Source organism: Python bivittatus, unplaced genomic scaffold, assembly GCF_059951505.1.
Source record: "Python bivittatus isolate LINGU-HERP-01145 unplaced genomic scaffold, Pbiv_v1 ctg000100_np1212, whole genome shotgun sequence".
NCBI lineage: Eukaryota > Metazoa > Chordata > Lepidosauria > Squamata > Pythonidae > Python > Python bivittatus.
The window spans coordinates 2,734,679-2,753,912 of NW_028277038.1; the positions used below are offsets into that span (position 1 = coordinate 2,734,679).

A 19,234-nucleotide genomic window follows, 5' to 3' on the forward strand; every position below is an offset into this window, starting at 1 on the left:
GACCCCTCTGCCCTCCAATACTTACGGAGGGCTTTTGCAGTAAGATCACCCCTCCTCTACTCCAGACATTCCCCAAAGCGAAACCCCTTGCCCCTACCCAAGAAGTGCACGTGTGTACGCGCCTCCGTGTCCCACCCAGGAGGGAGGGGGAGAAAGGAGGCGTTGCAGGCAAGGGCGCGTCCCCACGACCCCCAAGCCCTGGCCCGGGGAGGGGGCGGGAGAGGGGTCCTCTCTGCTCCGAGCGAGCAGGAGGCGGGGAAGGCGCGGGGAGGGGAAAGCGAGGCGAGCTCGGGCGCGCTAGAGGCGAGGAGGGCGGCGCGGGGCGGCGAGCTCGCCGGAGGAGGAGCGAGGAGGCTCCGCTCGGGGTCCGGGCCGGGCTCGCCTTGGGGGCCGGGCTGCAGCTGGAGCGGGGCCAGGCGGCAGCAGCGGAGGCAAGCCGCGCCGCGCGAATTTCCCCGCGCTGCGCTCTCCGCCCGCCCGCAGAGCTCGCCGGAGACGCGCCGCTCCAACGTACGGGCTCGGGGCTGGCGGGGCTCTTCCCGCTCGGAAGCGCGCGGCTCCGGCCGGGCCGGGCCGGGCCGGGCCGGGCCAAGCGCGGCGGAAGGGAAGGCGGGCCGGGCGGCGGGTTGGAAGCGGCGCTCCGGAGGGGTCGGCGGGAGAAGGCGGGTGGGCGGGCGGGAGCCGGCCCGGCCGGCGGGGAGCCCCGCGTCCCTGCGCCCTCTCCATCCTGCGCGCGGGGCACCCACCGACGAAGCGAGGCGCAGCTTCCCAGCGCCGGGCCGGGGGCAGCGGAGCCGGAGGGCAGCTGGGGACGAGCGGGCAGGCAGGGCGAAGTCGCCCAGCCCCGTCCCGGGCGCTTGGCTGCTCCGAAGAGTTTGGGTCGGCGGGGAGGGCGGCGGCGGCGGCGCGTCCCGGACGCCGTGCGCCCTGCCCTGGCGCCCGGCTCCGGCAGCCCCGCGCGAGGCTTGGGGGCCGGCGGGCGCAGTCGGGGCGCCGAAGAGGACGGGGAGCGCGTGGGGTGCCCCCTCCCCGAGGCCGGGCCGGGCCGGGCCGGGGAGAACCGTCGCCGCTTCGTGCGGTCCGAGTGAGGGGTCGGCCGGCTTCCCGGGACGCGTTGAGCCGGGAGCCGGGCGAGGGCTCTCCCGCCCTGGCCGGGGACGAACCCGCGGCTCGCTGCGGCGCAGGGCTGCCTTTGCCCCAGCCAGCCTTCCTGGGGATTGAGAAGCCAAGTCTCTTGTGAATGCAGCCCAGAGAGATGAAGGCAGGTCAGGTCATTCCTGGAGGGCCGGGGGGAACGGAGCGGAAGACGCGCACTAGCGGCTTTCCCAGATCCATGGAGGAAAAAAATACCGTTTCAGCTTGAGATTGTGGGGACAGTGAATTTAAGATTGCCTCCTCTCCCCGGTTGCCCCTAACTCGGTTCGCCTTCGGTGGGCAAAACCCAGAAGGCCCTGCCAGCACCTTTTCCGACTGGCATCGTCCCCTTGGGGGATCTGCCGCTTGCTTCCCGGGTTGCACGGAGCGGCTAGAGCCACGCCGGATTTAAATGCCAGGTTCTGAAGACCTTCCATCCCGGCTTCAGGTCGGCTCGCAAGGCAGAGCCTGAAATTCTCACCTCCGAGGAAGCAAGGGAGGTTGAATGGCAGAGGGGTAAGACCACCCCTTAGGAGCGGAGGGGGGGGGGGCTGCAGCGGTTGCCAAACTCCAAACTTCAGCTTGTGAGCAGGGCTGAAGATGACCGCTCTTTCCGTCCGTTCATTTTGCTATTGACCATCTTCTCTCGGAGAGCTTGGAATAGTGTTGGTGGGAATCACTCCTATTCTCCCCCCGCCCCCCAGGTTGAGCTGAGGCTGGGAGAAGTCATCCCCTGAGCTCCGGGGACTTGAAATGGAGTCTCCTGGGCCCCAGCTCCACCTTAACCCTGTACCGCATTGCTTCTGAGGGACGTTAGGAGGGCCACAGGCTCTCTGTCCCAGAGAAGGCTGGAGAAATTGAAACTTTATTTATGAACGTGTTATATCCCTCCTTTCTTCCAAGGGGCTCCAGGGAAACCCAAGGTCGGCCTCACCACAACCCTGCAAGGTAGGCTCCGCTGGAAAGGGCTGGCTGGCCGCGTCCCAACCACAATCTGTGATCTTTCCAACAGGGATCACCGGCCTTCCGAGGACCAACCGGAGCCCCGCTGGCTGGCTGAGGACCCTTCTGCCCCCCTCCTCTTTTCCCTCCCTGGGAGAGGAGGTGGATTTTCTGCAGCTCGGTGGCTTTTGTCTTCATTACCCCCTTCCCACCTCCCCCCCCCCCCAGTCATGGTGGGTCACCTGCAGTTGCAAGGAATGGAAAACAGCATCAAGGAAAAGAACCGGGAGAGTCTACTGGACAGTCCTGATTCGGGGCTGCCCCCTAGCCCGAGCCCCCCTTTCTACTCCTTGTCTCTGGGTGGAGCTGAGAGCAAAGCCGCAGGCAAGAATCCCTGCTCGGAAGCTGTGGACCATGGGCCTGTGAGAGATGGGCAGGAAGGGAGACCGGTAAGTTTGGCAAGCTTTTTTTTCTCTTTCTCCTGCTCTCTGTGTCTGTGAATTGGACGCTGCAATTTGCTGGCCTTGTTCAGAGAAACCCGGATTTTAATTTGGGATGTTTGCATTCGGTACACATATCACCTTGCAAGGCTGCATCCTTTCCTGCTACAGAACATGCTGTTATCATCAAACCCCTATCCCATTGTGGCCAACCGTACTGGCCAAGAATTGGGCCGTTTCTAAAGCGGGATACCTGCTCTCTTGACAGAACTAGGTTTTCTAACCTCTGTTAAAAAGATGGATCCCCCCACAACGTGACTGGACAACTGCTGACATAGGTGTCACAGTCAATAAGTTGACATGTTCCCTTTGCCTGGTGACCTAGCCCGGATTTTTACTCACCCCTGGCAACCGAGCAGATGGTTATAAACTGACCTGAATGGAATGCCAGTTCCATCTGGCATGAAAAGACCTACTAGGGACTCTAGATATTAAGATAAAAGAGAACTTTGTTGTGGCTGTTCTAATAACAATGGCAACTGAGTTAATGCCGTTTGCTTTTCTGGAATTAATTAGCTTGGAAGTAGATGCTATCAGAGGGAGTTTCAATCAGCCATCAATAGACACATAGAAATAAATCACATTTACACACCATTCAGAAGAGACAATAAAAAAAACTAAAAAGGAAACAGAAAGTCCAGAACACATCTCCTCCAGCAGCCAACACCCAGATAAGCGTGGATTAATGCCAGACAAACGATCAGGCAGAAAACAATACCCTAATCAAGGAACTACAAGGAGAAAACAACACCCCACCAACACTGGCAGGGGAAGCAACTGTATATTAACAGGGAGCAGACCCCACACTCACTAGCACTGATGATGTTACCTAGTCAGGTAATGAAACGTCTACAAGAAAACAACCCAGCTCAGAGAACTCCAAGGACTTCACAGTTTGCATACTGTGTTTTATCATAAACTAATTAATTGGGTGGAGTCACCTAACATGTTAAATTGCAAACCAACCGACTAGGGTGAACCCTAGTCAAGCTTGTTACGTTGAGCAAATGAATCTGTTAGCTCTTGACCACGCTGGTTACAAGTGTCTGTGAGTTTAGGTATGGGCAGGTCAAAATGTTGTGGGTGAGTGGAGGTCGTTGTGTTGTTTTGACACCCCTTGGTCTGCATGGGAACCAGTTGGCTTCCCTGGAGTTAATCAGAGCTGCACCCTTGAAGGGAGGAGCTAAATTCAGTGGATTTCTAAATTCAGAAAAAACAGCGCTTCCCAAAAATCCAGAGCGCGAACCTTCCTTGTTGCGGTGGTAAGATTAAAAAATTGGGAGGCCTTGTGATTTCTTTAATTTGTCTTTATGGCAGGCTTTCCTTGGGAAAAATGAGGTCCTGGCAGTTTTTCATCTCTCTGTTGGCTGGCTGAAACTTGCTAATCTTTCTCTCTCAAAACAAACTAGGAGAAAACAGAATCAGCAACAGTCACTCCATGTAGTACATTCACTTCCTGCGTATCGAAGGAACCCGGGTTCTAGGTTTGCACCATCAGCTAGCCCAGTGGGCTCGGTTTTTATCACACAGAAGCCACCCACCCACTTGAAAAAGCTAGCCAAGACTCACACTAACCAAGCTAAGAATCTGCTGGATTTTTACCCGACTGGGTTGAGCATCTTGTGTGAATACCCTCTGGATTTGCACACTTCTTGGAACCTTCTTAGGTGAGCGGCAGACTTAGGGAGGGCCATGCGCCCCTCGCTGCACCAGTTTTAGCTCCCACCGGGTGCAGAAGAGAAGTGGTGGTTGTGAGTGATTCATTATTCGCTTCCTTTCCAAGCTGCCGTCTTTGGACCGGGGGCCAATAAATCCCGTGCAGGCTGACTCAGACGCAAAGCAAGGAAAACGTTCTGTGCCTGATTCTGGAGCGGCCGGAAATCAGTGGTGGTGGCCAGGGTGCGCGCTTTGTTTTAGCTGCCCCAGCACATTCTCCCCCGGCACCAGATGATGGCCAAAGATGGCTTAGATTTTAAAAAGCCCTGCGGGTAGTGAGCTGTTGCGAGAAACGGTGGACTTCCCTTGGGAAAGTCACCTCGCCCGCATGCACCTTATCTGACGATAAATAGCATATTGATTATTCGTTCGATGCTCTTCTTCCTCTTGGAGAGAATCTGCAGCCCCATCAGGGACATGTCACCGTCTTGTAGTTCCAGAATGTTCTTGTTCAAGATGCCAGCCACCAGCCTGTGCCCTTTCCTAGGCTATTCCTAGAATCGTAGGGTGGGAAGAGACCTTGGGGCCTTCTTCCGGTCCACCCCCCATTCTTTTCCTCCATACCTTCTTTGTCCTGTGCGGCAAGCTGTGTTTGGTGGCCATGAGACCCAGATGCTGGGCGTGGAGGGTGAGGTGAAGCCACAAGAAGAGGTCTTCTGACCCCAAAAGGTTGCCTTGAGGTCAGAGAATATCTTCTGAACTAGGAGGAGGAATTCTCACTGATGGGACTGGTCACCTTTCAAGTCTGGGTGCTTGAGATGATAGGTGAGATGCCTGCCCCAAATTAGCACAGCTTTCATTGTGGATATTACCCTGTTCACTTTAGAAAGAAGGCTTCCACTTCCCGAAGCAAAGTACAGAGAGTCCTCGCTTAGTGAGCACAATAGGGACCAGAAAATTCATTGTTAAGTGGGATGGTTGTTAAGCGAGTCAAGCCCGATTTTATGATCTTTTTTGCAACGGTCATTAAGCAAATCACATTGATTTTGCTTGCCAGAAGCCAGCTGGGAAGGTTGCAAATAGCAATCATGTGACCTTGGGACGCTCCAACCGTCATAAGTGCAAGCTGGTTGCCAAGCACCCAGTTTGCGATCACGTGACCGTGGGGGTGCTGCGACAGTTGTAAGTGCGAGGACTGGTTGCAAGTTCCTTTGTTCAGCACCATTGTAACTTCAAACGGTCAGTAAATGAATGGTTGTTAAATGAGGACTACCTGTAATGTGATTTTCTACCATTTTGTTCTAACAGAGCTAGACCCCTTGGGTACCCTATCACGTGATGTGTCATAATATCACCGGGGGGGGGTAATACTTCAAGACTTTAATATGATGCCCCTGAAATATCTCTTGCTGGATGGGCACTTTCACACCCACAGGAGCTGTCAGTACCTCTGGCACGAGTCCATGGCCAACATACTTGGATATGCACCCTGGGTATTAAACCTGCATGAAGCAGGGGTGAAAATGTATGGGGGAACCTGTTTTTGTTGGCCAATAAATGCCCCTTTTCCGGCACAGTTGCCCCCTTTGCAGTGGTGGAGCCCCGCTGAGTTAGCTGCTGGTGGTTCTGCTCAAACGAGAATCTGGATGTTCCTTCCAGCATCCCTGTTCTGAGCATGATTCGAATGACCCGAAGATGCTCCCGTGTAAAGAAAGGGGGTTAAAACGTTGCTTACTTCTGGGCTGTTTTTGCAGAGGGTCCGCACAGAAGGACACAGAGGTCCGAAGGGTAGTTTGCTGGGTGACCGGGCTCCGAAGGTTTGCGGACGAGCCGCGAGTAGGTCAGGGAGGGGTTCTGGGCCTCGCTGCTGTGTTTATGCTCCTCTGATGGCTCCTCCTGGCTTTGCCAAAGAGGAGTCCGACGCTGCCAAACCTTGGCGGGAAGGCATTCCGCGTTGTAAGGAACGGGGTGAAACTTTGCTTGCCTGCTCTAATTTATTTGGAGTGCCACATTTCTGCTTCCTTGGCACCGAACTTAGATTCCTTGGCCTAGGTTTAAGACCTTCCCCCCCCCCATTTTTGGCCAAGGGTATGTATAACTTTGGCACCCGTGGCCACTGCATTGCTGAGATTTCAAGTCTTCGTCTGTTTGTGGTTACTGAAATTGCCTGTGGCAGCTTGCTTCAGAAGTGTGTGGTGTGTCTCTGCGTTAACCCATCTAGGTTAGTGCGATTCCCGTTGCGAAAACCAGAAAGCCACATGGCTTGGACCCCCTTTAGACCCCAGATTGGAGGGGAGGCCTTTGTCCCTGGCTCCTGGCAGCTGGAAGATCAGCTGGGAAAGATCCAGAACTGAATTAGAAGTTCTGCTTAACCCTCAATTTAATATTCAAGAGAGCCAGTTGCACCACGGCTTGGATTCCCCCCAGGGATCCATCTTGGAGCTGCTGGAACCTCTTCCCCTTCTCCCTGCCTCCTCCGTATCGGCAGGTAAACGTAAAAGGCGTGTACTCCAAAGCGAGAGAGAAATGCTAAAGAGAAAAGAAATGTTAGGAAGAGAAGCTGATTACTAAATCCGTACAGCAGCGGAACACAATCCTGGCGCCGTTTATGTCGACTTTCAAACAATGCCTCCCCAAGGCGCTAGTCCCTAAGAACTTTCCACCTCCAGATACCCTCTATTATTTCAGGGGTCAGCCCACAGGGGCACACCCCTTCTAATTCAGTGCAGCGTTCTCCTACCTTCTTGCAACAAATGGCATTCGCAATATTTTGTTCGTTCATACTCCAGGGTTTCATTTCCAGGGACGTCCGAATCTCAGGGTTGCGTTAGTGCCTCCTCTCTCTCTCTCTCTCTCTCTTTGCATTGCGCTGGGAAGATTTTTCTTCTCCGTGCAATTCGAGGGGAAAACACCTGCTGCTTCACGTCCTTTCTTTCCGTTTGCAGCAGAAATATTTAGGCACTCCTGATTGGGACACTGAACCAACACAGGCTGCACAGATCCAAAATATGCATTGTTCTGTGTTTTATTTGGACGTTCCCTGGAGTGTGCAAATAGCCTTATGCGTCTCTGGATACTGATAAAGGCTGCTATCCAGAAAGTTACCATCTGTTATTCCATAAATCTCACGCCAAAAGATCACGTTGGGGTTTTTTTTCATGCAAATTGCCCCCTGCAGCTGGGAATATTATAGTCCTTAAGCGTAACTGATTAAAGAGCAGGCCTTCCAGATGTTTTAGAACAGTGTTTCTCAACCTCAGCAACTTTAAGATGGGTGGACTTCAACTCCCAGAATTCCCCAGCCAGCATGGCTGGCTGGGGAATTCTGGGAGTTGAAGTCCACAAATCCTGGCAGGGGAATTCTGGGAGTTGAAGTCCACCCATCTTAAAGTTGCTGAGGTTGAGAGAGACAGTTTCAGACCACAACCCAGCCAAGAGGGCCAGTGGTCAAGGATTATGGGAATTGTTATATACCCAAACAATCAAGAGGATGCTCAGCAAATAGAAGCGTTTGAGTGATACTGAAACAATAACTAAAGATTTGCGCTTCAGGAAGGAAGGCTGTAATTCTCTTTTTCGTTACAGGAAGATGCTTGAACCTAAAAGCAAAGTAGCGTTGAAAGAATAAACCCTACATTCTCAGCATTGTCTTTTAAAGTCCTCTGCTGTGCCCCACAGATAGCTGGCTGAGATGAAGTTACCAGTGAAAGCAGACAGATTTGTGAATTGCCACTCCAAATGTACCTTCCCTTTTACTCGCCCACGCAAGAGCGGGATCGGGTGAAATCCCCACATACCATACTGTGCAAGAGTCACATCGGAAACGCTGTTCTCCGTAATATTGTGCACGCCCCAGCTGTTGTTGATCACAGCAGAATCGAGTACCCTAATTAAGAATGAGCTGAGTGTGCTTTTTCTTTTCTTTTTTTTTTGGTTTCAAAGTTCCTGGGAAAAAGCAAGTGTGGATAATGGGAAAATGGTGTGGTTCAATCTCGAACTCAGGGCTAGGATCCAGTGACTTGTAACTTTGGAGCGGAAGCTAAGAGTCAGGGTTTGTCCCTTGGGTCAGAACTGCGAACATCCCACCAGCCCAAAGTGGATAAACGGGAGTTTATAAGCATCATAGAATTAGATAAAAATGTTCAATATTTCACTGATTCCTTTTAAGTAACTGAATTATCTATATCTATCATCTGTCTTTCTGTACACACACACAAAGCTATGCCCTGTGAAATTGTGAGGCTCTGTCAGCATCTGCAACACGCTTGGAATTTAGGGCGGTTCCTGAGGACCAGAATGTTTATTTGAATTAAATCAGGATTTGCTCCTGTTCTTCTTTTACCCCTGCTGGTTTATTTTCCTTTTTTTTCCCCCGCCCCCTATAGATTCCTTATGTCCTTCTGAACTCCTCTGCTTCTGAAATCAGACCTCGAATGTACCCGGTGTTTTTTGGGGAAAGCATAGAGGTCAACCCTGAGCCAGCGCAGGAAATCAGGTAATGCACGGCTTGCTCTTTGGTGCTGCTTCTCTCTTTCTCCGTCTTCTGCAAGGAAAAAAAAATTAGCAGGGTTTATGAATGGATTGAGGGCTGTTGGAGTGGGTGGGTGGTGGGTGGTGGGTGGAACGTGATGGGTGGGCTTAAAAAAGCATAGCAGGGAGATGGAAGGGACTTAGATCCCGCATGGAATTCATCTCAGATTTGAAGCAGAAAATTGGGGCTTGAATCCTGGGCACCAAGATGGGTAAGTGGGCTTCAAGCGTGGCTCCTTCCCAGTTCAGTCAAATGACCTCCCACGCCGAAACGTCCCCAGAAGGTGGGGAATGGACCTCCCCGCTGAAAACACTCCAACCACATTGCGCAGGGTGATTTTTCTCCTAGCTAACCGGGAACTCCTTTTAAAGAGAATCTGCCAACGATGGGCACGTACGTATTTTTCCCAGTTGCCTCCACTCAGGCTGGTGTTTCCCCCACCAAACGCTTTGCAGGGCTCTGAACTGAACTGCAAAACTCATTAAGCAGATTATACACCCTCGTCGAGGGCGTCGGCCGGTGCCGCGCGCCACGCCTGGCGCTTAATCTTTTTATACCCGAGCAGCAGTTCCTACAGCTGCTGCTGGCTTCTCCCTGAGAGATACGGAAGCAGCAAATTGCAGAGAGCCGGTTCCCTGAAGACAGGGCTGCGTTTTTTCCGACGCGAGAAAAGCTCGCTATGCTACTTCGGAGGCTTTGCCGAAATCTGTCAAAAGGGCCGTTTTTAGCAACCAAGTGGCTGATTCCGGAATTCTAGAATCGGGAGGGGTCCTTGAGGCCATCTAGTCCAACCCACTGGTCTGGGCAGGAATCGAAATGAAAGCATGGCAGAAGGTTGTTTGGGCTCTGGTTGAAGATATCCACCAGAGGGGAGCCCATCTTCCCCCTAGACCAGTGTTTCTCAACCTCAACAACTTTAAGACGTGTGGACTTCAACTCCCAGAATTCCCCAGCCAGCATGGCTGGCTGGGGAATTCTGGGAGTTGAAGTCCACACGTCTTAAAGTTGCTGCGGTTGAGAAACACTGCCCTAGACAATCTTTCAGGATATTACTGTGGTCAAGGACTGAGAAACAGGATAGCAAAGGCAAGCAGAAATCATCATTTTTCAGAAAAATAGGCGGGTTGGCTCTTGCAAGCCAGAGAAATTTAGGGTTGTGGCCTACCACACGGGCAGGCCCCCAACTGAAGAGATTCTCAGGGGGTTGAGTTTTGAGGGAATCTTGGGGTCGGTGCAGTTGTCAGAGTTCAACGGGAAACCTTGATTGCCATAACCAGTGACGTTCCAGCAGTAGACGGATGCTGGCTTAAAGCCACCAGGATTCGTCTCCTACTGGCCCTCTCGCTTCCTGTTTCCCTGGCACAGATGCAATTCGGAGATCAAGTACGGCTCGGAGAGGCATTACCGGGACGACATCTTCTACCACCCCATGCCCACCATCACGACGTACCGAGAGACTGTCGTTGTGGCCCCCAACTGCACTTGGCGCAGCTACAAGTCTCAGCTGCTTTTGGAGCCTCGCCAGAAGCCCCTCAGGTTTCGGAGCACCACCATCATTTTCCCCAAACGGGCCAAAAACCTTTACCGGACCACGCTGAACTACCGGCTGGGGTCTGCCAAGAGGTGGTTTGCCTCCAGCGTGCAACTCGCCTTGTGCGAGGAGAACAACCCGGGCGTGATGTATTCCGAGAACTTGTCCTAGACCTCCCAGAGGTCAGGTTAGGCTACACCTCACCCTACAGTTTAGGACTGCCTCTTGGAGACACCTTTTCAAGCTTAGTCATCATCTGGCTGAAGGCATCTCTGGAACGTCAGCAGGGTTACGATCTTCTCTTGCCAACTTGATTGCAGGGCATGCAAGTGTTTTTCATGTTCCAAGAACCGGTTGGGAGAGAGAACCTCATCTGAAGAGGTTAAAATGAGGGTTGGATACTGGTCCTCCTTGGATCCAGCCTTATTTATGTAGCACTTAAATGCAATGTTAATCATGAAGTCTTGCTTAGTAGTTTGCTATTTAAAACCCACCCCCCAAACTATTCCTTTCTATACGTTTTTGCAGATTTCTCTGTTGTTGACCGGACGCTTAAGCATACGTTTCCTTGGAAAAGAATATTATTCAAGAAGCTCCTTGCCAGTTTGAGGAGCCTAAGTGTTAATTTCATCCATAGCATTTTGCTAGAAAGCCCAAGATATCAATGATGGGGTCAGAGTCTGGATTAACATATAGATGTGACCCCCAGAATGTGGAGGAATGTTTTGTAAGAATCATGCCGGCTAAACCATTTTAAAGTTAGCTTTTGAGGGGAAAAAACAACAGTTGTCTTGGACCAAATGTCTTCTCCCCCCCCCAAAACATTCTGTAAAAACGGTCTATGAAATTCACACTAAGGCTTTCTAAATGAAGAGTTTGCCTGTATAATGCCTGGGGTGTTTTTCCAGATGGGACAGGAAGTGAATGCATGGAAACAAGAAGGAAAATTGACTTAAAATTGCCAGCCATTGTGCAACTGAGGAACTGAAGAAAACTCTGGATATGCCACGCCACAATCTCATTGCTAGTGTATTTACTGCTTTTAAAGACTGGGATTTTGAGCATATTTGGGCTGCAAAAATCCAGACCTCCGTTAGAAGCAGCAAAAAGAGAGAGAGGCAGACCAGCACTGTGTGCAACCCTGATTTGATCTTCGTTGTGCTGGGTTTTTTTGTTTTTTAAAGCTTTTGAAAGGAAGACGAATCCAAATGAATCTTTTGGCACGATCAGAAAGTCAGAATTTTGGAGAAATTCTTACTCGGAACGATCTTAAAACAATGCCTTGGTGAGCCGTAGGAAATGCAGTTCTAAACCTTTTTTTGGTATTTAAGACTGGAGAAATCGAAGCACAGAGAAGGAATTAGACAAGTCGCTAGAAATGTTGCTTGGGGATGGCAGACTGTTGCTTAGAGAGGGCTCAATTGCACAGAAACGGTTAAAGAAGTAAATCGTTCTCGGAATATATATATATATATATATGGCATAGTTTGAATTGTCCGCCCAACGTTGAGCGTCGTGCCCGCTTTCTCCATAGGACGTCCGCAGCAACGGCTTCAACACGGTGATGCAGACCGGATGATCGGAGGTTCCCCTCTGCGTAAGGTGCGTTGTGCGTATTGTATGTACACGAAAAAGCGGTGGGGCTCAGACCGCCCATCACTTTGGAGCCTGTGAGAGTCACAGTGGATGCCCCCAGCCTAAGTGACACAATTATCCCGCCTTAAAGACTTAACGGCACCCAAAACCAGTAAAAGAATCTCAACCCAGCCACGAGTCTTTGCACTGAACGTTTTGCATGGCTTGGGGGCGGTAGGAAACACGCTCGTATGCATCGGAGGCCGGGCCTTTTTTCAATAAAGTCCTTCAGCTGCGGTGGGTGGTTTTTTTTAAAACCAAGCTGACATATGGACAAGACTGGGAAATCCACGAGTGGAACATCGACAAGGCTGGTCGCCAAGGAGCTGAAGTTCTGGAGATGGCTGCACTCTGTTGCATTCCTTCTCTTCCGTTTCTCACATGGAGCGCGCGTGCTCAAGCCCTACACCCTTCTCCAGGTGGTTTAGATTAGGGCCCCCAAAAATATCCAGAAGGAAAAGATGCAAACTGTTGCACGGATTAGACAGTGCGGAAGTCTGACGGAGGGACAGCCTTCGCCAAACGCTGATTTTTGCACCTTGTCGCGTCTTCCAGGGCCTGTTTTAAGCTGAGGTTTTCTCTTTGGCCAACGCAACTTAGTTGGACTTCTCCCAAATCTCATTATTCAGGACCTCAGAGGGTTGGGTTGGGGTGTATTCAACTGAAGTGGCTGTTGTAGCTCTAGAAAGTATGCAAGGTTTAATGCTAGGGTCATGGGAGAAACCGTAAGACGTATTCTTCAGAGGTAAATCAGTTACAGCCTGCTTGTAGAAGCTGAGATTACTATTCTCGTTTCAAGGAATGAGCTTCTCTCCGCGCAGGTTGGCGTTTAACCAAAGGCCATACATGTTTTCCCTCACGTGAGGAGTCACGCTGGTCATACATGTACCGTTTCTTCCCTGGTGTCCTTGCCTAAAGCAAGACCACCGTGTTGACTCAACTTGAATGCGTCCAATTTGAGTTTTTTATAGATATTTGAAGCTAAGCTGTTGCAGAGGAAGGGTTAATGACAGGTTTTTAATAGGGTCGTGTCTGATGCAACACCAAATTATTGATCCGACTCTGATCTACTCTAGATGGGACTACAAACCACCATTGTGTCTTTCGGGCACACAGGTGAACCCTAGTCGGTTCTCGTTCTTTACATCTTCCTCCGGATACGATCACAGACGGTAGTGACTGGTCTTCTGGTCGGTTCTCCTCTAAACCCCGAGGCAAAATTTGCACATCTTCTTTGTATGCTGGATTCAAATTACGCTTTGGACTTTGGCTGTTAAACGTTGTGATCTAGACAAGGCCTGTCTGAACAATTTGTTGCCCTGAATAAACTGGTAGGTTCGTCGAGCATCATTGTAGGGTCGGAAAGTTGAAGTTAAGATGTAAGTGTACAAATGTGGCGGAAGATGGTTCGGTGGTCAGACGTGGGGTGATTAGAGAATACCGAATGACTCTTGGGATCTTAGATCTGTCGTTATAGCTCTGCTCTTGCTGAACACTAATGAAAGTATTTTTGGTTTTTTATATGTTACAATAAAGCGGTGTTTTTCAAACTTGGCCACTTGGAGAGGGGTGGATTTTGCAGTCGCTTTTTATTTTTATATCTCTATAAATGTATATATTTCTCCTGATGCCTCTTCAATAATGCCTTCCTGTCCAACTAACAGAAATAATTTAAGGATTTCCAAAGGCGTTTACAAAACATATCTAACTTAATAAAACGAGGAAAAGATGCCAGTTGTTGGGAAGTCTGTTGTGATTGAATGAACACACCCCTATTCTTCATATCTAGAGCTGAGTTTGGGTTAGGGCTATCGCGTTGGTCTGGTTTTCCCCCCTTGATCTTACTGATTTATGCTATTCCTACACTGACAACTTCATCCAGACTTTACCACCATATAAAATCACGCAACCACCCCACATCTGCCCAAGCAAACAAATAAATACCCTATCAGACTTACACTCTGCCTTTTGTAACAGGAGCTCAAGGCATGGCTTCCTTTTCCTCTTTTTCGCCGTAACAACCACCCTGTGAGGTAGGTCAGACTAGGAAGAGCTGGCCCCAAATCACTCGAGCATCAGTTCTGTGGCCGAGGGGGGAATGGAGTTGCCCCCAAGAAACTGGACCAGTGCTGATTGCAAACCAGGTTTAATGGCTTGATAGGGCATCTAATCTCTACTCTACCCCCAAAATTTGGATGGCCCCGACTCGGCTAGGCTGAAAACCTGGGCTGTGGGGTCAGAACGTGGGAATGAGCCCATCCAGAAATGAAAGATCTTGCATACGGAATACACGATGGTAGACCTTGGTTATTCTGTTCTGGGTGTTGGTTGGGGTTATTAATTAATTAATTTGATTGATTGATTGATTGATATTTCAAATGTGTCGCCGCCCGTCTTCCTGAATTTTTAATGTTGTTTTTATGCTTCTGGCCAATTATAAGCTGCCCAGACTTGCGGGAGGGTGGCGTGGGGGCTGAAAAAAATCGAATCCATAACCAAACAGCCTGCAAACTGAGCCTGCTGGGACTGAGTTGACCAGCCGTGGATCCATTCAGCCAGAGGGGTGGGCTCACAGCAATAATAAAACCACAATAGGAAAAACGTGAAAACCAAGGGGAAAAACTCCAAGGGCCTGATCCATCATCTCCAGCATTTATCTATACCGGTGTTTCTCAAGCTTGGGAACTTTAAGACGTGGGGACTTCAACTCCCTCGCTACTCAAGGCTTTAGAAAAGCAGAGTATCTGATGATTCAAGCCTCCTTGCACGCACCTTATCCATTAAATCCCACCTAGGTTCTAGAGCCATGACCAGAATTTGGCTGTATTTGTACACCATAGAAATGTTATGCCTCCATTTTTTGGACGCGTACAATTTAGACAGGCTCAGGTACAAATCCAATTCGGAATTAACCCCTCCCTTTAGGCTTCACGGCAAGATCTGAAACATTTTTCTTTAAACTTCCTAAACGACACCACATGTTGCTGTATTAAATATCGCAATGGTGGTTCCCTCGTAGCCTGCTGCAGGTTGGCGGGGCTCAACCTTGGAAAAAGAAAAGGCGGCCCGTGAATTGAATTACAGCCTCGCGCTGCCTTGGGGGCTGGGCTGAGTTAAGGGGGCGACCCGTGTTTTAGATCAGAGGGAGATCCAGTGGGAAACGGCCCGGTGGTCTTCGCTTGGAGGTTGCAGATGAAGATGTGGTCCAGAATTCAATGTGTTTGCAAGAGGAGGGGGGAGGAGGAGAGGAAGGAGGAGGAGGAGAAGAGGAGGAGGAGGAGGAGGAGGAAGACAGAGACAAAGAAGGAGAAGCTCTCATTTCAAAAGCAGTTTTAACCATGAGGAGAAGGGAAGAAGGAAGGAAGAAGAAGAGGAGGATGAAGAGAGGAGAAGGAAGAGGAAGAAGAGAAAGAGGAGGAGGAAGGGAGAAGAAGAAGGGGGGAGGAGGAGGAGGAGGAGATCTCATTTCAAAACCAGTCTTAACCATGAAAGGAAGGAAGGAAGGAAGGAAGGAAGGAAGGAAGGAAGGAAGGAAGGAAGGAAGGAAGGAAGGAAGGAAGGAAGAGGAGGAGGAGGAGGAGGAGGAGGAGGAAGAAGAAGAAGAAGAAGAAGAAGAAGAAGAAGAAGAAGAAGAAGAAGAAGAAGAAGAAGAAGAAGAAGAAGAAGAAGAAGAAGAAGAAGTAGTAGTAGTAGTAGTAGTAGTAGTAGTAGTAGTAGTGGCATTTATAACCTGCCTTTCTGTCTGTCAGGCACGTTTCCACTCTTCCCTCCCAACCCTGAAGAGGAGAAACCAAGCCCTTGAGCCCCTGCTCTGGTTAATTAAAATTCTGCAGAAGTTAACTCAGTTAGTGGCTCTTCATCCAAGTTGGATAGGAAAGTGAGAGACAAGCAGCAGCAGTGGGAACCCTTCTGCAGTGAGCCACAGGGTTATTTTAATCTCCACCTACTTTTGCATACCCAAACTGTAGTCTACTGACTACAGATTCTGAAAGAGAATATTGTTCTGATCTTTCCAGGTGTGAACCTTTTAAATGACCCACGGAAACATTTTTTCTTTTAAATAAAAAGTCAGTCCTGAAAAATGAAGGCGTCTTCTTTAGCCCGTTCTGGGCCACAGCCTTCTTGAACATATTCTTCATTCATTCTCTGTTCAAAAGGAAGACTTTCCCACACCAAATGTATTTATTTTAAAGTTTTATACGGCCGCCCATCTCGTAAAACACGACTCTGGGTGGGCTCACAATAATAAAACCACAATAGGAAAAACGTGAAAACCAAGGGGAAAAACTCTAAGTGGCTGATCCATCATCTCCAGCATTTATCTATACCAGTGTTTCTCAAGCTTGGGAACTTTAAGACGTGTGGACTTCAACTCCCAGAATTCCCCAGCCAGCCCATGCTGGCTGGGGAATTCTGGGAGTTGAAGTCCACACGTCTTAAAGTTCCCAAGCTTGAGAAACACTGATCTGTACAATTCCAGGCTCCAACCTTACTATCTCAGGCCCTTTTTACAAAATTTACTAAATACAAAAATAGTTTGTATTTAAAAAGGGCCGTTGCAGGAGATGTTGGAAAGAATAAGCTACGTGAAAGAGCCTCTATTTAGAAAGAGTCATTCATGCTTGTGGATTTACCTTAATTATCATTGACTGATTGATTGATTGCAACCTGGCATTCTCATAATTGAAAACCTTCATCCCGCACTGTCCTGTTGAGAAATTGGATTTTTCTCACTTGAGGACCGCTCAGATGGTTAATTTTTTCTAAATGGCTTGGATGGAAAAACAAAATGCAGCTTTTATCCCTAGAGATTGGGACGTGTTTTTTTTTTAATGCAATCTTTGTCTTTGGCCACGGATCCTGTTGACAATTGGGTGAGTTCTGCAAACAGTGTAACAGCAGCCTCTAGTGACTGGAAACAAGAGTTAGAACAACCCACTTACTCAAAAGGAAAAAAAAAAAGACATTTGCTATACCTTCCAAGTTTGGTGTGTGTATTTCAAACCAAATCCCAACCAGGGAACAACACTGACAGCAACTTTAAGATGTGTGGACTTCAACTCCCAGAATTCCCCAGCCAGCATGGCTGGCTGGGGAATTCTGGGAGTTGAAGTCCACCCATGCTGGCTGAGGAATTCTGGGAGCTGAAGTCCACCCTTCTTAAAGTTGCTGAGGTTAAGAAATAGACTGATCCTGAACAATTGTTTAAAAAGGACACCAAGAAACTCTTCCTATTTATCCTTGATAAACTCCAGGGCTTTTCCCATCTTTTCACCACCATTTTTCACCGATCCCTGAAGAATTAAGGACGTGCTCAAGGTGTTCAAAACATCAAATACAGCATCCTTTGCGGCTGGCAGCTTTTCTTAATTAGCCTGTTCGCTGTTTCTTTTCTCCAGTCCCCCCCCCCCCCTTAACCAAAAACGAAGCCATTTTCCAGCTCGACCTTGGGGTTGTCAGACCTCTTGCTGTGGAAGAAAGCAAGCGGTGATTGTGTTTTATAGGGGAAAGGGGCTGAGAAAATCCAAAATAACCAAACCACAAGATCAATCTTCTCTAGCAACAGTTAAGACTTTCTTTCTCTCCCCCCTCTTTTTTGGGGTAAAAGGACCATTAAATGTTTCTATCTTGGCTTCAAAGAAGACAGCAAAGACCTCCAGATAGAGTTTGGCATTATTCGGAAGACAAAAGGAGCTTCATCAAGTTACACATTTACATCAAGAAAGGGGTTTGGTTGTTCCCAAAAGGTGGGGTTGAAACTGGAGACTAAGCTTCCCAGATCTGACTTTGTACAGAAAGAAAGGCCATATTTTCAAGGCTAGACTTCTGAATAATAAAGCCTACATCTCGATGGTGTTTCCCCCTCGTGTGTGATTATTCACACCTGCTCTGTGCTCCTTCCTATATGGGCCCCAAAGCTGGTCTCCTCCAGAAGTCACACACGGTCAGGGCACTGCCTAAAAGACCAGCTTTGTTCCTCCTTGGGTTGTGGTGGTTTAAACCCGATGCACGGGGCTAGCTCTGCCAAATATATCTCAAAAGGACAGATGCAGCGGGAGACGTTTGGTTGCGGTTGGACAATGTGTTCTCTGTGGGTCAAGAGATGCAGCTTGGTTCTGCTGCGGGAGGTGGCCAAGACCAGCTCTCAGTTTTGGCGTCTCTTGAAGGGGACGTGATGATTTCAATACCCTGTTCTCTGTGGGTGGAGAGAGACTGTGATTTTTCCCTTTTATGCTTGGATACCGTCTGATCCCATGTCTGAAAAATTCAGGCTTGTTGGATCTGGGGGTGGCCACTGACCGTGTCCCAGACTTAACACGGATTTACAGAATAAGGGAACCCTTTGCCTTCAGATGGTTGAGTTACAACTTTTCAAGTTGTCGGGGAAAAGAAGCTACATCTTGGTTGACCTGAGCCATATTGCGCAACAGCCCCACCATTCTTCATCTCAAAGTGATAGCTTGTTCCACCGGAACCCACCCACTTAACTGAGATGCCAAGCTGTGGCTTGCAGAGGTCCGTTAAACAAGGACTGCTTTTCAAGTTGGTCAGCCTGGTCGCAGAATCCATTGGGCCTTGGAGGGCTGAGAGGGACAAGCCAGATGTTGGTTGCCTACTAGCTCCTTTTTAAGGGGGTGGGTTCCAGAGCTAGATGGAGGCAGATGGATCTAAGGAAGTACATCAGTGAAGCAAGAGGGTTTAAGATGGCACTCAGAGCCAGAACTTCTAAGTCTTGAGTTTCTCCAGGGAGTTAGAAGCACCGTAAGTTTCAGGTTACCCCTTCTTCGGTACTTCCATCCAAATCTTCCTAGGGGTTATTGCTTCCCAACCTGGCATCCCCATGGGTATTGCTCACGGTTGGATGAGGCTCGGGGCCAACAATTCCAAGTCATGCCATCTTCATTTTTTATGAAATGGATACCAAGGAATGGGCAACATTTCTCTGTGTTTGAGTGAACAGTGCTGACACTAGCTTAATACCTCTTCATAATGTCTTGGGTTTACTTCAGAAGTCTTTATGAAGAACTGAATCTTCATTTCTTACCGGTCGATTAATTCAGAGATGTCACCATGCCTCCCACTTTGGGGGTGGGGACAAGGTTGCCCGTACCTTGCATCTGAAAGACGCTCCGAAACTTGATTTTATGCCAAGGTGGTACCTCAAGCTAGGGTTGCTGGTTCAAACAGGATTAGATGATCCTCTTCCAGAGATGTCATAATGGATTTTGCACCCAGCAGAGCAGTGGACTAGTTGACCTCTAATGTGGTTTCCCCCTCTGAGCCCAGGAATCCTGTAAGAAACAG

The 19,234-nt window shown here is 49.4% G+C and overlaps 1 protein-coding gene across 1 annotated transcript; it reads left to right on the forward strand.

Annotated features, from left to right (window-relative positions):
- Nucleotides 1–333: 333 nt before the first annotated feature.
- RFLNA (refilin A) lies at nucleotides 334–13,663 on the forward strand. The gene is made up of 4 exons (XM_088135269.1): nucleotides 334–510; nucleotides 2,147–2,525; nucleotides 8,618–8,727; nucleotides 10,129–13,663. Exons 2-4 carry the CDS (start codon nucleotides 2,307–2,309, stop codon nucleotides 10,463–10,465), a joined length of 666 nt encoding a protein of 221 aa, XP_087991395.1. The 5' UTR covers nucleotides 334–510; nucleotides 2,147–2,306; the 3' UTR covers nucleotides 10,466–13,663.
- The last annotated feature ends 5,571 nt before the right edge of the window (nucleotides 13,664–19,234 follow it).

Coding starts and splice junctions, on each gene's coding strand:
- RFLNA (XM_088135269.1), top strand. CDS start 2,307: ATGGTGGGTCACCTGCAGTTGCAAGGAATGGAAAACAGCATCAAGGAA. Junction 2,526..8,617: donor ATGGGCAGGAAGGGAGACCG/GTAAGTTTGGCA, acceptor CGCCCCCTATAG/ATTCCTTATGTCCTTCTGAA. Junction 8,728..10,128: donor GAGCCAGCGCAGGAAATCAG/GTAATGCACGGC, acceptor TCCCTGGCACAG/ATGCAATTCGGAGATCAAGT.